We start from the raw sequence: 21,146 nt of genomic DNA on the forward strand, positions 1-21,146 counted from the left end.
GAAAAATTCACCCCTATCACTATATTTTACAGTACAGAAAAGTTAATCTCATTTTTTATTTTATGAAGTCCGCTTATGAAGAAATTTTGTCTTTCAGGACTTCAACCGTAGATATTTATCGATTAAAAGAGGATGCCCTCAATAGGAATATAAAAAAGAGAGTTAATTTCCATTTCCATCCTTATACTTATTATACATATATAAATCACAATTCTTTTATGAAACTGAAACGCAGTTTCACTTAAATTGGATATAAATGAATTTAAAAAGCTTAATATTCTCATTGTGTATTTATTGAATGCTTCTCGTTCAACCCAAAATATTTTTCTGAAGAAAAAAAAAACACAATGTTTACACTTTTTCTGCTTTCGAATGTTAAAGAACACCACTTTTTTAGTTATTTTTGTCCGTTGCCTTCCGTTTACTACAGTACTATATTATTTTTAGGATATTTTCCTTATTCTGATTCATAAATAGTTAATGTTGATAAACATATTACTTACACCATGCCTGCGAAACAGATATGTATTATAATTAATACCATAGATATTTTATAGCTATTCTTCCTTATAAAGAACACGAATACAGAACTGATATTTAATTTCTTATTTCATAGCAAGGCTGTTTAAAACATTGCAAAGGTAAATATACTTGTCTTCAATTGCCATTTTTAAGACGTAATACCTTTTTTTCTAAAAAATTCTCAACAAAACTTCACTGAAGAGCATATTTAAAATTTAATCGTTAGGATAAAAACTTTTAAAAGCAATGATCCTGTATATTGTAGACATTATACAATTTCAGTTGAATTGCAGCAAAAAGACATAAATCCAAGTCTCAGATAACTTTTATAACCCCCTTACTCTTTATGTTAAAATTAAAACAAAGGCGTTAGTATTAAAGTTATGATAATTATAGGAATCAAAGTGAAAATGAAATGTTTTAATCAATGATGTACTGCACTCAGATTTAACTCAGTATTTAATTACGACTGTCGGAAATGTTCTTTGATTTAATGGAAATTCATATAGATGTAGATCATTTTGTTAGATTTGTACACATTCATTGTTTATTATATATATAATTTATTTTGAACAAGATAACTGCGTGTCCTTTTTCTTCCTATTCCATTATTTTTTTATATAACAGACTGAATAATTATTTAGAAGTATTTCAGAAACTTTTTTTAAAATGCAAAATAGGTTAGATAATTAATTGTGAGCGATCTGAAAACTTCATTAAAAAGCACAGATCCCTAAAATTTCCAGAAATAGTTTATATGTAAATGGGGAGTAAACACTCCCTGTCGACCGGTTATATTATTTAAAAGAATGCCATGTAGATAAATTCAGTATGTTTGGCAACTGTTATCCATGTTACAAGAGTCGAGCGCAAAAATTCAAATTATGTAGTTAAAACAGAGAAAAAAATATTCTTCAAAATGCAAGTAAAACACGTCTTGTTAAAGAGTTGTATGCATTTTCCTTGCATATACTCAGTGTCATTATTCACGAAATTTCTTTCAAAAGCATAAAATTGTTTAAGTTCAAACAGAATGAGCTTTATCTAATATAGCAGCGCATGATTATTAAAGTGATCATCAAACCATAAAGGAAGAATACAAATCTTCAGTAACACGATACCTGAATTCATACCTGATTATCATATAGAGGAATACAAAATCGTTACCCTTTTCGATTTAAGGGTCTTTGTCAAGGTCTTTGCAGGGATTACTCTATGTCAAAAGGAATAATCAATACTGAGTATTTGAAGTTAAAAAGGTCATATCCTTTATAGTGAAAATACAGGATTATTACGTAAATTAAGGAGTTATCAAGTCAATTATACACAATTGTGACGTAACAATGAAATTTATTTTATTAGGGATTTTTTTTTTTTGGTCGGAAGATTTTTTTTTTCGCATAACTATTGTACCTGATCCCAATTCTGATGTTTTAGAGGTCAGTGTAAGCTCATCTCCTGAATTGTCTTGTTTGAATGGACTTTTGAGCCTAATTCTTGTTCGTTATCTCCATATTTTTTATTTAAAAATCTTAAACACCAGCTTTATTTAATTTTGTTCTTGACATTTGATGATAAAGAACAAAATTAGGATTAATTAAGTTAATTAATTAATTAAATTGCGATCAAGGCAGATAGGGACCCTAAAACATCAGAAAAAGGGTCAGAGGCCATGGATGGGTACAAATTGTAAGCATACCCTGTCGACTGATAACAGCCCCGTGGGGATCTGGGTTAGAAAAGGTCCTCAGTACCCCCTTGCTTGTCGTAAAAGGCGACTAAATGGGGCGGTCCTTCGGATGAGACCGTATAAACCGAGGCACCGTGTCACAGCAGGTGTGGCACGATAAAGATCCCTCCCTGCTCAAAGGCCGTAAGTGCCGAGCATAGGCCTAAATTTGCAGCCCTTCACCGGCAATGGTGACGTCTCCATATCAGTGAAATATTCTGGAGAGGGAAGTTAAACAGTATACAATCAATCAATCAGTCGACTGATAACATTAGTATGATCGGGCAGAAGAAATATATGAATACAATTCTGTCAATGTTTAATGATGACATAACGATTTGCTAGAAAAACTTCTGTTAACAAGTCATTCAAAGGCAGATTGTACATGTCATTGCTTATAATTGTGTCGGTCATTACATTTGCAAAGTGGTAAATTTAAAAGAGGCAACTGATATCATTGTACCATTTTATCCTTTCTCTATAGTTTGCATTGTTTAAGAAATCTTATATGTAAAGCATGTCCTTGCGTATCGAATCTAAAAGAAAACACCATATGTATATGATAATGATTGCTGCATAAAAAAGTGAAGTTGATACAGAACAATTGGCACCTATTCATATTATTAATGTGTAAAACAAATTGTTGCAGATTAAAAAAAATCAACTTGATATATGCCCGATAGATTACTTTCGCCTATTAGATCTGTCAAAAATAACCTTTAGTATGGGGGAGGGGGAATTTGGGATTAGTTATTAAGGTCTTCCGTTTCCAACGGAAGACCTTCTACTGATTCTGAAGATTAAGATTATTCTTATTATTCTTTTTTTTTTCTTCCTAAACGCCAACTTTGAGGCCTCATATCTCACTCATTTCTCAATGGATTTTGCTCAAATTTTCAGACATTATAGACGGTAATAAACTCTATCAGAATGCTGTCTAAAATTTCAAAAATTGACTTCCGGTTATGAGTTATTTCCATTTAAACGAAAAATTGTAGGCTTTCATTTCCAGACAAAGGCTCAGAGACCACTAGAGCTGGAGCAGAAATTTTACTGGTTTTAGATAACAGAAGGATTGAAGTTGTGCACATCAGTTTTTGTTTTTCGATTTCTGTATCCAAAATGGCGCTATATAGGGGTCAAAAAATAGAACGCCCAAAAGAGCGAAAATTTACACATGTTTTCCTTTTTATCTTGAAAACTAAAAATATTTTGTTAAGACATGTTGAACAAAAGTTGTGCATAATTGCAAGGGCTTTCATATAATACTATTCAAAAGGGGCTGGCCCCTATGATTAGGGATTTAGGGAGCTTGAAAGTTTTTGCTTTATAACTCAAAAATGGTAAATATTTCGATCTGGATTATACGAATAAAATTGTTCTTTGACACCTTTTTGATCTGATGAAAATGTTTTGTGTTCGATTATACCGGGGGTATTGCGTAATACATAGTTGAAAGCAGGCCAGGTAAACAGGTAGCGTTTTTCATTCGGAAAGGAAATCAGACCTCTTCATGTGTATAATTTACACAAACGTCCTATCAGTAATAAACCCTATGGTATTTAATGTTAATTTTCTTCTAAATAGGGCTTTATACGTGCTTTACAGTTCACTATTAAATTATTTATAACGATTAGTCTTTCTTTTTTTATTTATTATCAATTAGTTTTATAGTGAACACGTCTTTATAAACGGAATATATTAAATCTATCTTTCTACATTGATTATAATAACAATTATAAGTTATTTTAACTTTATGCATCGAATAATTCACGATCATTAGTTGTATAATATGGCGATCTCCAAGATCGCCAACATGTTTGTAACAGTTATGTAATCCAACGCAAGAACCCACGCTGTCGATCGAGGTCACTAGTGTACCAGCCAGCTGTCGTAAACATTGCAAGTGTCTGTGATCGTGTTTAAAATCCATTGTATACAAAGACCTATCAATTTGTAGAAAATCATGTTTTTAATTCATCGAATCAATAAGAATACTTCACCGATCTTTCATTTAATCGTAATTCGAAACACTGGTGTATAAAATCATTTTGAATTGTGATCGCTTTCTTTGGCCTGTTCACGCAAAATTATTTCTCTATTCCGTGTTAATGTATTTTATTTAAATTGTAATTGAAAAGGGGCTTCGGCAAATAATTATAATTAGTGATGGAAGTCTTGTGATACGTAATGTACTATTATGTACGTTTTATTTTTACCATCACTCTTTTGTTTCTCCATTATTTTTTTAATATTAATAAACATTGAACGTTAAAAAAATACTTTAAAATATACTATTATTCACGTATTTGTAATAAACAGTTTACATCCAGCTTTGTCGCTTTGTGTCTAAAATTTTGTAGCCCAGTCCTCATTTACAAGCACGTGTCCGCAGATAGCAGCGGGTATGTCGATTTGAAAATCCGTTGTGTACTCCGAAAGTTACAAATTGAAAATTGGGTTTGAAATCATGTCGACTCCTTTCATATCATTCAATTTCACTCTATTTCAGCTTGTTTTAATCAATCGTAATCGCTTGTGCATTTATTCTTTTCAAGTTTTATGCCTTTTGATAGCCGAAAAAGAAAACCGAGCTACGTTTACACCATTTTTCCTGTTTTATCGAAGTGGAAATTGTTTTATAAATCTTAAACTACATGTACGCATGCATGATAATTGTAAGTGGAGTCAACGTTTCTAATTCACAGGGGGAAATCCAACGTGAAATTAAGCACTTTTGAGTTTTCAGTTATTTGCTACTAAGCTTAAAATGATATTGTACAGAATGGTATACTATTCCGTCCAATAAACAGAATATTTTACATGCCTGTACATGTACAATGTCAGTAAGAATTTAATTGATGCAAAGCATCAAATTGGCTGCAAAGCCAAAAAATTCTTTCACATGCAAGGAAAGCATGTCAAGATATTCAAAGCTGAAATAGTTTTTCAATTCTATTTCAGGCTGTTTTCAAAGCAAAATAAAAATAATTTTACCGCATTTGCTCATAAATAGATTTATTGATGTTAAAAAAATCATGTTCATTGATGTATAAGAAGAATTTATTGTCATCAAAATGAAGGCGTAGGCCTGTCCGAGCCTCGATACCCTGGATCTTGACTACATGATAATGCTCATGATTTCTGTAGAGCAGGCTATGCTGCAAACCGCAGTGCAAAATTAAAAAAATATCTTCATGATCTTTGCGTCATTTTTAGATGTAGAGCAAATTCAAAACAATTATTTACTAGAAGTTGAAAAACTCCTCATTTTTTATATACCATGCACTTAAGGCCATGATAAAAATATTCCTAGATTCTCATCCTTGCCTCGATTTTTTTTAATTTCTGTTTTTCTTCGTCTAAATTCTGATCGGGATTGGTATTCATCTACCATTCTACTTTCATTTTATGTCTCGCGAAAGTGGATATGATTTTGACACCTGAAAAGATGGTAATTGCTGTAATACATGCGTATCTATTTTACAAGGGTCATCAGTTGAAAAAGATTGGTGATGATGTGAAGTAAGAGATAATTGAATCTTTACTATGACTTTTATTCGGGTATTGTAATGTAGATAAAATTACACCGATTGACCAGGTCAATAAAAAATCTGCAAAATTGAAAAAATAAAAAATATAAAATAAAAGCCACCCGCCCGCCTCGATTGTTAAAAAAATTCGGATGAGAATCTAGCAATTTATTTATTATGGCCTTAACCACATCATCATTATCCGGAAAATCAAGAGATTTCTTTTCAAATCTTTCACACTCTCAGGCTGGGGGGTATCTGATGTAAACTCTTTTTATATGACCATAAATTATCGATGATCATGAGATATTAATGACAATGAAATTGAAATATATTTCAACATTTAATACTAAATTTAAGCAAGTTTTAAAAATATTTTACGCATGATTTTTACTTGTTATAATTTACGAATTATTTTATTGAAGTAATGAAAAAAAACATCTCACTTCCCCATGTGCACTCTCTAACACAATCACAAAAAGATTGGCCGCTACGGCAGCCGATAATAATTACATGTTTTATATGTATGAACTTTTACATAGAAGAGCGGCCAAACATATACATCCAAAGCTTTCAGAATACGAATTTACGAAATAAGAAAATTCGTTATTGCCTATTTATCATAAAATATAAATTAAATTCTTTCCTTAATCATTGAATTCCTATGTATTTAACTAGGTACTTAAATTATCGATTCGCTCTGATATTTGGTTGTATAATGATTACAATGTATATAAACGTCCATCTGGTCAGTCATTGTTGCTTGACGACGTCTTGTTTTCTCCTCTCACATTGGTAGCGCGTATGCAGTGGCGTAGCACCGTTTTCGAAAGTGGGGGTCCAGCCCGAGAAAATTTTTTTTTTTACTTTCCTGAAAAAGTTGACAAGCAAAAACCAAAAAAAAGAGGAAAAGTTGAAAGTTGCCCAAAGTCGAAAATCCTATTTCGCGGGGGGGGGGGGGGGGGGGGGGGGTTGTAGAGGCTAACTTTTTTCAGTGTCAACTACTTTCAGTACCAATTGTAATACTTCATTTTCGGTACATCAGTGAAACTGGGGGGGGGGGGGCAAGCAGGTTTTCAATTAACATTTGCTATAGTATGGGTAAGGTTGGAAAAAAAGTGGGGGGGGCCTGCCCCCCCCCCTGTTCCTACGCCCCTAGTATGAACAGTGGTATGAACACAAGCTTGTAAACAAAATAAACGGCAATTCACAAAAAAAGAAAACCAGAAGAATAAAAGTGTCTGTGTAGATGAAAAACACAACTCATTGATTTGTTTTTGAACGACCCCATACGTTTTTTTTCTTTCTCCCATGAATTTCGACAATACGGTAAAAAGGTCACTAGAACCTTTGGTTATATTAAAAGAAAGGTGTTTAACCTTCAAATGGCACTATATCCGAACAGCTATTATACAGCCTATCAAGTATATCACGGCGTCAATAAAAGAATTTTTTTTAGATATTTCAAAAAATACTAATTTCATTCTAAGAAAAGCCACGTAGCTGTATACAGACATTCCAAAATAATGTTTCATGGACCGACAGGTTGTTAAATTCCTCTCATCACTATAAGTACCCCATCCCTTAAAATGAATAAATGTCTTCCTTCTTAGCAGAGAATGTCAGTCGGTTGATTTGTTTTTGTACATGCATGTACATGTATACATGTAGTTTAGGGGTTGAATTCCGAATCTGAAAGTTACGACCTATTTTTATGTAACCCAATTATCATACATGACATGTTATATATGCCCTGCCATGAATATGGCCAAGGCATTTGGTGTTTGTCAGACGTCTTCCATCCTTCCTTCTTTCTGTCCTTCCGTCTATCCTTCTGTCACACTTTGCCTTTAGCTCAGTTCAAAGCTCAGTTTCAAACAAACTATCCAAGATATTTTTATCAATCCTTATATACTGATAGAAATTAATTAGAGTTATGCAATTGCATTAACAATTTTTTTTAACTTGACTTTATATACATGTATATACCTCACTTTTCTTAAATAAGTGTAAAGCTCAGTTTTAAACATACCATTCAAAATGGTGTTATCAAACTTCACATGTTGATGCATACTGATGAGAGCTATTTAATGGCATCACCATTTTTGAACTTGGCCTTTCTTTTGACCTTGACCTAACTCTTTTTATCTCAATTTTAGCTCTAACGAGAGTTACCGTTAGTTATTGCTTAGCACTAGGTCATTTGGAAAGATCAAGGTCACACATACTAGTATTCCTTTACAGTCTTTTTCCTAAAGAAACATTGTAAGTTGCTTCTCTTACAAGATTTTTTACTTTGTATATCTTTAGTATGTGGCTTTTGACCTCGACTCAAGGTTACGTCTTCTAGTCCGTAGCTCCAACGGAAGACCTATTCGTTGCTTTGCAACGAGCTCGGCTCTAGTTACCGTATCTTTTCCGTTTTTTTTTTAATGATAAAGGCCTTTTCTCAAAATGAATATATATATGCTAACTTGTACTGAAATATTATTTTATTATTAGATTTCAAGTAACAAGGGCCAACCATAATTGCACCTTATTTATGAGAATTGTTGTTTCTTATAATCACCAATATTCAACACATTTCAAAAGCTTTACGTTTGTTCAATATATGTACTTTTTTTGTTATTAAGAATCTGCAGCAAAGTCTAGGTAAAGGATTGTCAACATAAATGCATACCTGTATATGTCCATTAAAACAGCTCTTGCACATTATATATTTATGACCGCGTTAGTTTCGGGGGTATGAAGTTTTTCTTGTGTGTCAGTGTGTCTGTCCGTCTCTCTGTCTGTTTGTCTTTCCGCAAAAATCTTAAACCTTGCCCATAACATTTGATTTAGTGGAGCTATGACTTTCATATTTCATATTTCCTTGTGACAATGCCTTTCTTATAGTAATACCAAATTTGACCTTTTGACCTTGATCTTGGAGGATAACCTACTTTTACAAAAAATTCCAAACTTTTACTTTCGCCATATCTTTTGAACAGTGGATACAAGGAATTTTATACTTCATGTATGCATTCTTTGTTGTAAGACCTTTCATTGAATACCAACAGCCTAGACCTTTTGACCTTGACCTTGTAGTTTCAGTACTTATGAAAAAAAATAATCTTGGCCATAACTTTTGAACGCTAATGACCAGTGCTCTCATACTTACTTTAAACATATTTTATTGAATAATTCAATAAGAATTGGGCAACAGACAAGGCCTATGTACACCCTCTCCTTGAAATAAACTGCTCTCATACTTCACATATGTAATCCTTGTGAGAAGAACCTTCATCGGATACCAAGGATTTTGACCTTTTGACCTTGACTTTGGAGTTTGAGTTATTAAAAAAATCAAACCTTGACCGAAACTTTTGAAAAGTCAGGGCTAGTGCTTTCATACTTTTCATATTTGATTCTTGTGACAAGACCTTTAATATGATATCAAGAGTTTTGACCTTTTCCCATGACCTTGGAGTTGATTTACGTTTTAAATGTTTAACCTGGGCCATAACTTTTGAAGGTTTAGGACTAGGGCATCCATATTTACATATGTAATTTTTCATTGGATACTAATTACCTTGACCTTTTGACCTTGGAGATTTCCGTACTAAATGAAAAAACTTTACCCTTGGCCTACTGTCATATTTCACAATTGTATTTTTAATGAGAATACCCTACTCTGGGTACCAATATATAAAATTTGCATTTAAAATTAGTTTGATCGTCACTTTGTTGCCATACGGGGCATCAATGTTTCACAAGCACATCTTGTTTTCTTTATTGGTTTAGGGGTTTACATAGATACATGTTTAAATAACTTCTCAATAGCTCGAAGATTAGTCAACATTTCAAATATCTACTCACGGTTAGGAATGACGACATATATACTTCCTTATAAAAATAGACGTAAACGTTTTGCTTGTTTTTACTGCTCGGACCATTTCACACACTCCAAAGGTAAATATCATTATATTCCTACATACCTTCATTGAAGAAAATATTGACATATCGGCGAGGAATATATTTGTTTTAGATAAATATATAGGTAACAGATGTTTATACATGTATGTTGCTCATTACAACATCTTACATGATTATATTCCCAAGCACCAGCTGAGCATTTGTATGTAGGTCATGTTTGATATGTTTACCATTCTCTGGCAGGAACCCTGTACTCATGAAAATTGGTTCTCTTATTAGTTACCTTAATATCCCATATATCTTTATTGTAATTTTAAAAAATAGTTCTTTATGTCTTCTTATGCTTATAGGCAAGATCACCGCAGCTTGTTTTTGCTAATTTTGTAAGAATCAAATAAAACACTTTCATGTAGATGAATAATGTCATTTATTAAAATGACGGTATAAATATGAACAATTTAACAAACAAGAAGGGGATCAGATTCACAAGCTTTGCTTATCAGTTACGTAAAATATGATAATGTCTGATCCCCCAAAAATTACTAGAAAAAAAGTATCTGTAAGACAAGACAATCAAACATCATATGAAAAAGTTAGCAAAAAGATGGCACATCAAAACAAAATAGGCCAACAACATAAGAAAAAGTGGGCAAAAGGATTGAACAATTAAAAAACAATCAAAACCTCAGAAGAAAAAGCTTGCAAAAAGATAGTAATTAAATCAAAATATATATAAGCAGTAAAGCAATTGTGTAAAAACTATAATAAAATATAAATTAAAAAGACACATTAATCATCATATTAAAGGATAGGAATGCTGGGGTGGAGGTGGGTCTTCAAAATAGACGTGCTTCATGTTAGCGAAGGTGAGTGCGCGAGTATGAATGACTCGCTGAGCTGACCAAGTGACGTTACACCTTCCATTACAATTAATCCATCAGGCAAGGCATGGATCTGAGATTTTCTACAATTAACCAACCTAAATGTTTTCGGAAACCTCCTGACAAATTATCGCATTAAATACGTAAATACAATTATTATTCTAATAATTGTTGTTTTATGTCTTCTTATGCTTATAGGCAAGATCACCGCAGCTTGTTTTTGCTAATTTTGTAAGAATCAAATAAAACACTTTCATGTAGATGAATAATGTCATTTATTCAAATGACGGTATAAATATGAACAATTTAACAAACAAGAAGGGGATCAGATTCACAAGCTTTGCTTATCAGTTACGTAAAATATGATAATGTCTGATCCCCCAAAAATTACTAGAAAAAAGTATCTGTAAGACAAGACAATCAAACATCATATGAAAAAGTTAGCAAAAAGATGGCACATCAAAACAAAATAGGCCACAAGATGTGATTTGCAGGTCACATCCATGTAAGATGTGACATGCAAATTACATCCGTGCCATCCAAGGTGAGCTTGCACACATCAAATCTATATGAAGGCAGTTAATCACTGGCCTCTCCATACATTGCATCTTAAGTAATGAAATAAACAAAAAAAAAAAAAAATCTAATTTTCATTATTCCATTATCACTTTTTTACGAAAATGTTGTTACATGTTATGTAATGAAGGAAATACATGTATGTAATATCCGAGTAATGTTAATAAATAAAGAGAAGTAATATAGGTAAGTATGGAAGAAAACTAATTTCAGAGTGAATGACAAATCAAAATGTATTGTTAAATTGAGCCAGCAAGTAAGCGAAGTCAGGAGAGGTGTATTTAAATATTAAACAGCAGTCATTCACTAACCTGTCAGTGTGGGAATAAACATGTTCCTTTAGTAAGGTGTTTATAACAAAACAGCAGTTAAATCACTGACCTGTATTTGAACTACATCCTTTGTGAGTATCTAACTATTCCTTGTGAGTAGGACAAAACAGCAGTTAAATCACTGACCTGTATTTAACTACATCCTAGTATCTTACTTTTTATCACGAGTAAAACAAAACAGCAGTTAAATCACCGACCTGTATTTAAACAACATCCTAGTATCTTACTATTATCTTACTATTTATCATGAGGAGAACAAAACAGCAGTTAAATCACTAACCTGTTTTTAAACTACATCCTAGTATCTGACTATTTATCGTGAGTAGCACAAAACAGCAATTAAATCACTGACCTGTATTTTAACTACATCCTAGTATCTAACTTTTTTTATGAATAGAACAAAACAATAGTTAAATCCTGCAGTTGAACTACATTCAAAAACAGCAAGCCAAATGCTAGATTATTTTTTCTTTGGAAGTAGAACAACACTTAAGTGATTTTAAGCAAATTTATCCATGCAATGCATATGAACTGTTGTACCTAAAAATTAAATAGAGATTTCTGAACAGTTTATCTGCGTCTCATGAGTAGCTATCCATATGCAAATTTAGAAAAGATCCAGGCTTACAGATTTCCCTGCTTTGAAAAATTAGTATAATATGCTAGTGACAGGGGGCTAACTATCGAGAGCATGCATATTTCCAGATCTGTCCCTGATAATTGCAATCTGAAACATATCTTAATAAATTATCTAGATGATGTTCAGTACTTTGTTAGCAAATTAGTTTCAATAATTATAACGATTAATGGTTGAGGTCTAGTAATTTTAACAAACTTAAATTTTTGCAAATTCTACCTAGTGATGAGTGAAAGTGCCCTTGAGTAGGACACCAGGTCAGTTATAATTCTACTTACTACAACCTTGAATTATTTAACTTTATATATATAATATTTTATTTACAACCTTAAGAGTATCTTCCAAATTGTATTTTTTGTAACAGAAATTCAACGAATAATAAACAACCCCAAAATACGCGCATAACAACTGTTACTATTACAACTGTAGGACCCAAAAGGTTGTATCCACTAATTCATGATGTATGTCCCTTTAATGGAAAAGTCCACCAAGCGTCTATTTTAAAAGGTATAAATTAGTTTTACAAGATGAAGAATATCACTTCTATGTTCCTAAATATTTTGAATAGGATGTAAAGTTCCTAAATTATACTAAATTCACCATGTAATATTGTTGTCAATTGATAAGTCGGTTCTAAAATTCAGAATTTATTGTAAGTCCTAAAATCTAAATTTCACATATATAATGTGGAACAAATTTTGCGGATGAAAAGAAAAAAAAATTGAATTACACAAAGAATTTTCCTTGATTGAACCACTTACAAACTCACACATCTATTCTTTGACAACTCCGCCTACTTTCATACTGACCAGCCAATTAAATTACGGATAGAAAATTGCATGAACATAGGGAATCCGTAAGACATTAATTTGCAACACTGAAATAAGATAGAGTTAAGCATAACAAATTCAAAGAACACAATTCTAAGATCTAACCATAAATTTGATAACAAGATTGAGTAAATGACATTGCTATCGTGAGACAGGAAAGAGATGTCAAGAATGAGATACTGCTACCAGTGCAAAAATGCCTTTCCTAAACATCAAATGAAAACTACAGATGTCAAACAAGACCGAACATTAATAGAATATTGATATAAAATTATGTCGGAAAACAAATTTTCATGGTGTTCATAAATACAAATTTAATTTTTAAAGAAAATGAATAAAATTGAGGATTAGACAGAAAATAAAAGAAATAATAATAATTTACTAAAATTAATAGATAAAAATAAACGTAGTGTTTACAACTTGAGTAATAACTCAAAGCAATGTCCTTCATTAACCTATATATTAGAAATACTTTAAAAATAATTAAATAATTTTGTTTGTACTTTAGCCAGTCATTGAATAATTTCCGAAAAAGAATGTAAATTGAAAATCTTATCATTTAATTTACTGACCGTGGAGTCTGAACCAATTTATGAAAATAAATTTAACCTACATTTACCAGCTGTATTGGGAACTCATTTGAAAATTTATGGAGGGAGGACAATTGGAATCTATCTATGTTATTTACTTGCTGACTCACTTGCAAATGTTAATTAATAGGCTGGCTCGTTAACGCCACAGGGGGCATCACCGTTGTCGCTTGATTCAGAGATAGAGGTTGGGACGCTGATAAGGCATGTGCAGATGACATTCCTGTAGATAGCACTGGGGCAATTTGTTCATTTGGCTGGCTTGGAGTTAACGTCCCGGGGGACACCACTGTTGTAGCTTGATTCAGAGGTAGAGTTTGGGATGCTGCAGCTGTGCGTGTATCTAGATTCTGTTGTTGCATCAGTATTTGTTTAGCTAGTTCAGCGTAATTACTCGAGACCTGATTTGCTACTTGATTGACAGCCAGCCTCGGTTCAAGAGTTACAAATTGTTGAATGGCTACCCGAGAGCCAGCGGTCGGTACTCCTATGCCGTTATTCTGAGGCAGGGGTGGTACAAATGTCAATGTTTCTAACACTGCGCTCCCCGAGGACTGAATCCTCCTTCTTTTTCTCGGTGCTTTTCCGGCTTGCTTTGGCGGCCTTGTTCCTGAAAAACAATACTAAAATCATGTAATAATGATATAATCGTGATTATAATGTTTACCTGTTTACCCAGCATTCACTCTATATATCTTGTTGCCTTGCGATATGTGCAAATAAATGAAAACTTGATTTTAACTTAACACTGGGTTACGCAACAACAACTTCTAAGTGACGCACACAGTGCAATAGCAATTAAACTTCCTCAAACAATAATTAGCAATAAAACAATATAGATCTTAACAGTTCAATGTTTATCCCGAGGTAAATACCATTTATATTAGCACAGTTTAAGAAGTACATACTCGGGCGCTTACAGCATCGGAAAAATGACCGACGATGCCGAGAAACTTGATAGACAAAAACTAAACTTAACACTGGGTAACGCATCAACAACTACTAAGTGAAGCACACAGTGCAATAGCAATTAAACTTCCTCAAACAATTATTAGCAATAAAACAATATAGATCTTATCAGTTCAATGTTTATCCCGAGGTAAATACCATTCATATTAGCACAGTTTAGAAACTTGATAGACAAAAACCATTTTTTTTAAAATCAAGTGCGACTGGTAAATAACGTGTATAAAGACTACAATTCTGTATTATTATTCAATACGTGGATAGATAGGTACATAACAACTATGAACCCAAACTCCCACACAATAAGTACATATATGCGGTCTACTCTGTACCAATGTTAAACATGGGTAGGCACAGATAAACTTTGCTCCTAAACTCCCATACAATGAGTACATATACATATATACAGATAAACTTTGCACCTACTCCCATACAATGAGTACATATATGTTACCAACCATGGGTAGGCACAGATAAACTTTGCACCTAAACTCCCATACAATAGTACATATAAAGCCTACTTGTACATTGTTCACCATGGGTAGGCACATATACCTTGCGGCCATACAATAGTACATATATGCGGCCTACTCTACCAATTGTTCACCATGGGTAGGCACAGATAAACTTTGCACCTAAACTCCCATACAATGAGTACATATATGCGGCCTACTCTGTACCATTGTTCACCATGGGTAGGCACAGATAAACTTTGCACCTAAACTCCCATACAATGAGTACATATATGCGGCCTACTCTGTACCATTGTTCACCATGGGTAGGAACAGATAAACTTTGCACCTAGACTCCCATACAATGAGTACATATATGCGACCTACTCTGTACTATTGTTAAACGCGTGGGCAGGTTCATATATTGACTTTGTACCTCTACTTCCAATTGATAAGTACATAAGGCTTAAATTTCGTACCAATTTTAACGAATAGTCAATGATAATCAGATAGAATATATACTTTGACTTCTAGCTTCCTACATATATTGTACAAAAGAATAAACAATAAAGAAAACGAGATAATGCAAACAATGTCCAGGTAAATAACTGCTACATAAGACGAAACCATTGTCATTATGAGCCATATCTCGTCAGAAACAAATACACATATATGCGGCCTACTCTGTACTATTGCTAACAACGTGGGTGGGTTCATATATAAATTCATACCTCTACTTCCACACGATAAGTACATTAGGCCAAAATTATTTATCGAATCAATAATAAACAAACTTGTGAACTAAACAAAAACTCTGTACCATAGTTCCATACAAACTATTTATCGAGATTATATAAATATGAGAAACTTATTCATATGGTACATATAAATCCGTATAACCATGTCTAAATGAATTATTACTACATAAGACCGAAACTATTGTCATTATGATAACCGAACAAAAGTGCAAATTCTATAATTTCCACAGAAACAAACTAAACAAAGCTGCGTGCATAGTTATTAATATTTTGCAATTATATAAATGGCTAGACAATGAAATTCATATCCTTGCTTTTAATAAACAGAGTTTGCTGAAAGTTTTACCTAATATGACCTTTCCTATTCATAGCCTCCTCAAACCATACACAACACATTGTAAAATAAAATAATTAAGAATGCTACACTGGTCTTATAATTCAGACGATTGAATATCAACATTCCGTATACATCCACACAACATCCACATGGGTTGGTCGTGCAAGGGGGTGCAGCACAGATGTACACCAACTGGACTTGATTGCTCAACTTCATCCTGAAACCTCTGTGGCTCCAAAAGTGTATCGCTGACAAAGACGTCGTCATGATCTCCAGCTACGTATTCATTTTCCAAAAAACGCCATCCTGCAGATACTGCCAGTGATGAATATTATCACAACTTCTCGCCAAACAAATCAGTGTCTCCATTGATACATAGTCGTTCAGTTATAAATTCACATTGTATTTTTACAAATGGAAGATAACTATATTTGCCGAAAAAAAAAAAACATATATAGTTCAATAATCACACGCATTATGTGGGTGTATGAGAATCTCTCTCCTTCAATTAACGAAATAATGCTAGTTTAAAACACAACACAAAACTAATCAAGTCCAGTCATCAGAACAATATACTCCACATGGGCATTGTAATATCTACACGTGTGAATAACCCGCGCACGTCCACCAAAAACTTTGGGCAACACCGTCGGTTAAGTAAACAATAAAATAAACTCAAACAGCACAAATTGTGACATAATTCGACAGAATGATGGAATGAGAAAGCACGTCTCCTGGCTGACTATAAGATTAACAAATCACAAAAAGTTGTAATTCTCTTCAAAATAGACGTGCTTCATGTTAGCGAAGGTGAGCGCGCGAGTATGAATGACTCGCTGAGCTGACCACGTGACGGTACACCTTCCATTATAATTAATCCAACAGGCAAGGCGTGGATCTGAGAGTTTTTACAATTTACCAACCTAAATGTTTTCGGGAAACTCCTTACAAATTATCGCATTAAATACATAAATACAATTATTATTCTAATAATTGTTGTTTGAAAACAATTCAAACAACTTCTAGGAGAACATTGATTTCAAAGAAATTTTGATACACACCACTTTGTTCACTAGTGCATTGTCAATAATGTACGGTGGATATGTATAACTGAAAGGAAATATTAACTCCGCCTTAGCGTCTTTTTCATGTTTAGTGTTTCCAGGGGTTTATGATTTATTCAAAATCTAAGTTTATGTTGCGTCTATGATTTATGTGATGAATCGCTCTCTGTCATCTTCAAGACCTGAAAAATGCCACCGTGAACGAATTTCGGGAGGTAAATAGTTTTTGTCGTGTCTGTCTGTCTGTCTGTCTAGCTGTCTGTCTGTCTCTCTGTCTGTCTGTCTCTGTCTGTCTGATAGTTCACAAAAACTTAAACCTTGCACATAACTTTTGATTTAGTGGAGCTATTACTTTCATGCTTCGCATGTGTATTCTTTGTGACAAGAACTTTTTTATGGTGCCACATAATTTGACCTTTTTAACTTGATCGTGGACTTTGACCTACTTTAACACAAAAATTCCAAACTTTTACTTTGGCGATATCTTTTGAACATTTGTGTTCCCCATATATGTATTCTTTGTGGTAAAACCTTTCATTGGATACCAACATTATTGACCTTTTACCTTGACGTTGGAGTTTCAGTACTTATGAAAAACATATCCTTGGCCATAACTTTTGAACGCTAATTGCCAGTGCTCTCCTAGTTCACATATGTAATCTTTGTGAAAAGACCCTTCATTGGATAAAGAACTTTGACCCTTTGACCTTGACCTTGGAGTTTGACCAACTCTATAGAAAAACCTTGGCCATAACTTTTGAAGTGTTAGGACTAGGGCTTCCATACTTCACATATGTATTTTTTTTGTGCCAAGACCTTTCATTTGATACAAATTACCTTAAGCTTGACCTTATGACCTATGAGATTTCCGTACTAATGAAAAAAAACTTTAACCTTGACATACTGTAAATTTTCACAGTTCTATTTTCAGTGAGAATACCCTACCTTGGGTACCAATATTTTTAATTTGCATTTAAGAAAAGTTTACTCGTCGCTAGGTTGTCATACGGGGGCATCAGCGTTTCACAAATACATCTTGATTAAAATTAATCTTACACGTTTATTACACTATCAAATAACATAAATTCTTAAGAACTCTTGAAAATTTCAACGATGCATTGAATTTTAATGATTTATATCTCAGTGCATGCCTTCTGTCAAATTGAAGTAAACATTTAAGTAATTTAAGGTACATGTATTCTCAACTTAAAGATCTGAATCTTTCGATTTTTTAAAATTCACAGGTCAATAAAGGACCTTATCAAACCTTGTTCTTTGATGCACATAATTGCTTACGTTTTCTTTTTTTTTTAGCTGATATTTTCTCGAGTTATAACAAAGGTTTGATTATATATTTAGTTAATAACGCAAAAGATTTATATTCAAATAAATATAATGTGTTTTATAATTGTGATTTTAAATTCATTCATGAATTAACTTTCAGATGCTTAAGGCGATGGTGTATGAAAATTTCGTACATTTTAAAGACAGATTTAGTCTCGACTTTTCAAAAACGAAAGATAAACCATACTTCTTTATTGGAGCAAGCTCAACTGGTAAAACAGCTGTTCTGGAACTTATCAGAAGATGTATGAAGTCTAAACTCAACACATCGTTGACAAATCGATTTGATGTCACCAAAACGGCATATGCTTTCTGTCAATTTGAAGTAAAAGATGACGAAAACATTTTTGAACCTGATACCTTAACTGGGTATATAATTGAAGGCAAAAATTTTTGGCCAATTGAAGATCAGGCTACAGCCCCGCAGGAGGAAAAGATTGAGAAAATGGAAGATTTGCAGAGAGAAGAAGCCGATGAAAAAGATGGTGGGGATAATTTAGATGATATATAACACGAACAGTTTAAGATAAAACGTGTCATCTTTATTCTTATTTCAAAATTACCTTTAATAGATTTTATTATCAAATAGTTATGTCTAATGTTCGATAAAAATATTAAGATCATTTTAAAAGACTGTAAATGTTATTTTAATTTGCAATGGTACTAATTTTTTATCAAGATTTTTAAAATTTTTCCCTGAAGTATTTTATCTTGATAAGTTCCAGGAAATATGATTTTTAAGTGTCTTATGTACATATCAATTAATGACTCATTCATATTGTCTTTAAAGTCATTTATTTTAAATAATGATATTCTGTTATCATATTTAATTGCTTCATAGGAAGTGAAAGTCCTTCAAAAAAGTCTAAAAGCTCAATCAAGGAAGATGAAGATAAACAGGGTGAAGAAAGAGAGGAAACAAATGAAGAAGATATAGATGAGAAAGAAATACGCAGTACAGTTAAGGCAACATTTTCCATAAAAAGTCACGGAATCCGATACATATAATGTTTAACAGTTTTATTTTTTAGCAAGACACTCTAGTTAAAATAGCTATTTGTTATCTTGAAGAGTATGTCCATCGCTTTACACATCGGTATTTTTTGACATCATGTGACCCCCTGAAGTCACGTGGGCTCCGATTTTTGGTCAAAAAATGAGATGTCAAATTTAACCAAAAAGTGCAAGGGCAAGGCAAACAAAAAATTAACTGCACAATGTTTTATGTTGTCTCTATGTATCTATATTTTCTCAGAAGTGATGCTCATTCAGTTAGTTTTCCGATATAATTAAGTTATTCAGCTAAAACAGACAGTAATGTATGAAAAATGGATATTTTCCTAATTTCATCGCGAATTATAAATTAACTAAAGGATTACAAAGAAATGAGCATCACTTTTTGAAAACTATACAATAAAATAAATAATTTAAAATAAAAACCTACTTTTTAGATTGTCGCCTTGCCCTTGCACTTTTTGATTAAAAATTAAAATCTTGGAAGAGTCAATCTAATTTTAGTTTTCAAACGCATCATTGACCCAGCATGGGAGATAACTCTTGAGTACTTGATACAGTTTGTTTACCTCATAAATTTTAAATAAATATACATGCGGACAGGGCTGGACTCTTTTTTTTTTTTTTACTAAATCAAACGGTATGCATAAAAATCCTTGATATTTCTTTCTTTTCTGTGTATTCGTTCTCCATACATTGTACATTTAATGTCTTTCAAACCTCCCGCATTTCCTCAAAGATGTGTATATACATGTAGTATTACACACAAATAGGTCTAAATATTGCCGATATATTTATGTAGAACACAAATGATTAATTAAAATATAGCCTTCATTAATAATTAATTATATATCTATTCCCCTCTCTCACTCCTGTACGCATAGGTGTCGGAACCGGGGGGGAGGGGGGGCTGAGCCTCCCTGCTTATTTGCAAATTATAAACATAATGTAGGCATTGGAATTTACCTTTTTCTTTTGGTTTAGCCGCCCCCTTTTAAATTAGCTCTCCTTTCATTTTGCTTCCGACGCCTATAGTACACACACTTGTGTTATTTTTTTTTTCTTTCTGCATACAAGATCATGTTCTACGATGTTCTACGATCACTTTCAGTCAGACCGCTTATTGTTAATTAAGGGATATAAACTAAGTTATAAGTTTTAGGAACTAATTATAAAGGATTGGGGTATACTCCTGTATTTTGTAAACTGACAGCCATTTTATTTTGAGGTTGAGGGGCTGGCAGATTTTAGAAATAAATACTTACAGATCTGTGATCTCCCCCTTCCTCGAATCAGATTTTTTTTTTTTACAATTTTTTTTTTTTTTGCATGGTAGACTTTTCAATGAAGAGGAAAATAAATAATAAATTATCTGTCCTTCATCTTATAGATCAGAAATAAACATTAATCTGTCCTGCATTGACATGGAAAATATTAATGAAAAAAAAATCTGACTTGGAAAAACTTGCCTCCCCCCCCCCTTCCCTCAGAATTTAATGGTGGTCCCCTATCCCATTTTGAATCAATTATGGGGATCTCTGGTCTCCTGTTTTTGGTAATATTATTGAAAAATAAATGAACACAATGCACATGCTGACATTAGTACCCTCTACACAAATAGTATGCCAAATTTTCAAATCTTAATGGCCTTTTCAACACCTGTACA

General features: G+C 32.8%; 1 protein-coding gene across 1 annotated transcript; it reads left to right on the forward strand.

Annotated features, from left to right (window-relative positions):
• Positions 1-577: 577 nt before the first annotated feature.
• On the forward strand, positions 578-19,474 carry LOC134283158 (uncharacterized). Its single transcript, XM_062765616.1, has 3 exons — positions 578-641; positions 18,567-18,951; positions 19,308-19,474. The coding sequence occupies exons 2-3, from the start codon at positions 18,567-18,569 to the stop codon at positions 19,472-19,474; spliced, it is 552 nt and encodes a 183-aa protein (XP_062621600.1). The 5' UTR covers positions 578-641.
• The last annotated feature ends 1,672 nt before the right edge of the window (positions 19,475-21,146 follow it).

Source organism: Saccostrea cucullata, unplaced genomic scaffold (genome assembly GCF_032062105.1).
Source record: "Saccostrea cucullata isolate Sc308-1 unplaced genomic scaffold, CSIRO_AGI_Scuc_v1 ctg3961, whole genome shotgun sequence".
Taxonomy (NCBI): domain Eukaryota; kingdom Metazoa; phylum Mollusca; class Bivalvia; order Ostreida; family Ostreidae; genus Saccostrea; species Saccostrea cuccullata.

What these genes read in the sequence shown, in the direction of transcription:
- LOC134283158 (XM_062765616.1), top strand. Translation starts at nt 18,567, where the DNA reads ATGCTTAAGGCGATGGTGTATGAAAATTTCGTACATTTTAAAGACAGA. An exon ending in AGAAGCCGATGAAAAAGATG is followed by an intron (nt 18,952 to 19,307) that starts GTGGGGATAATT and finishes ATTGCTTCATAG; the next exon opens with GAAGTGAAAGTCCTTCAAAA.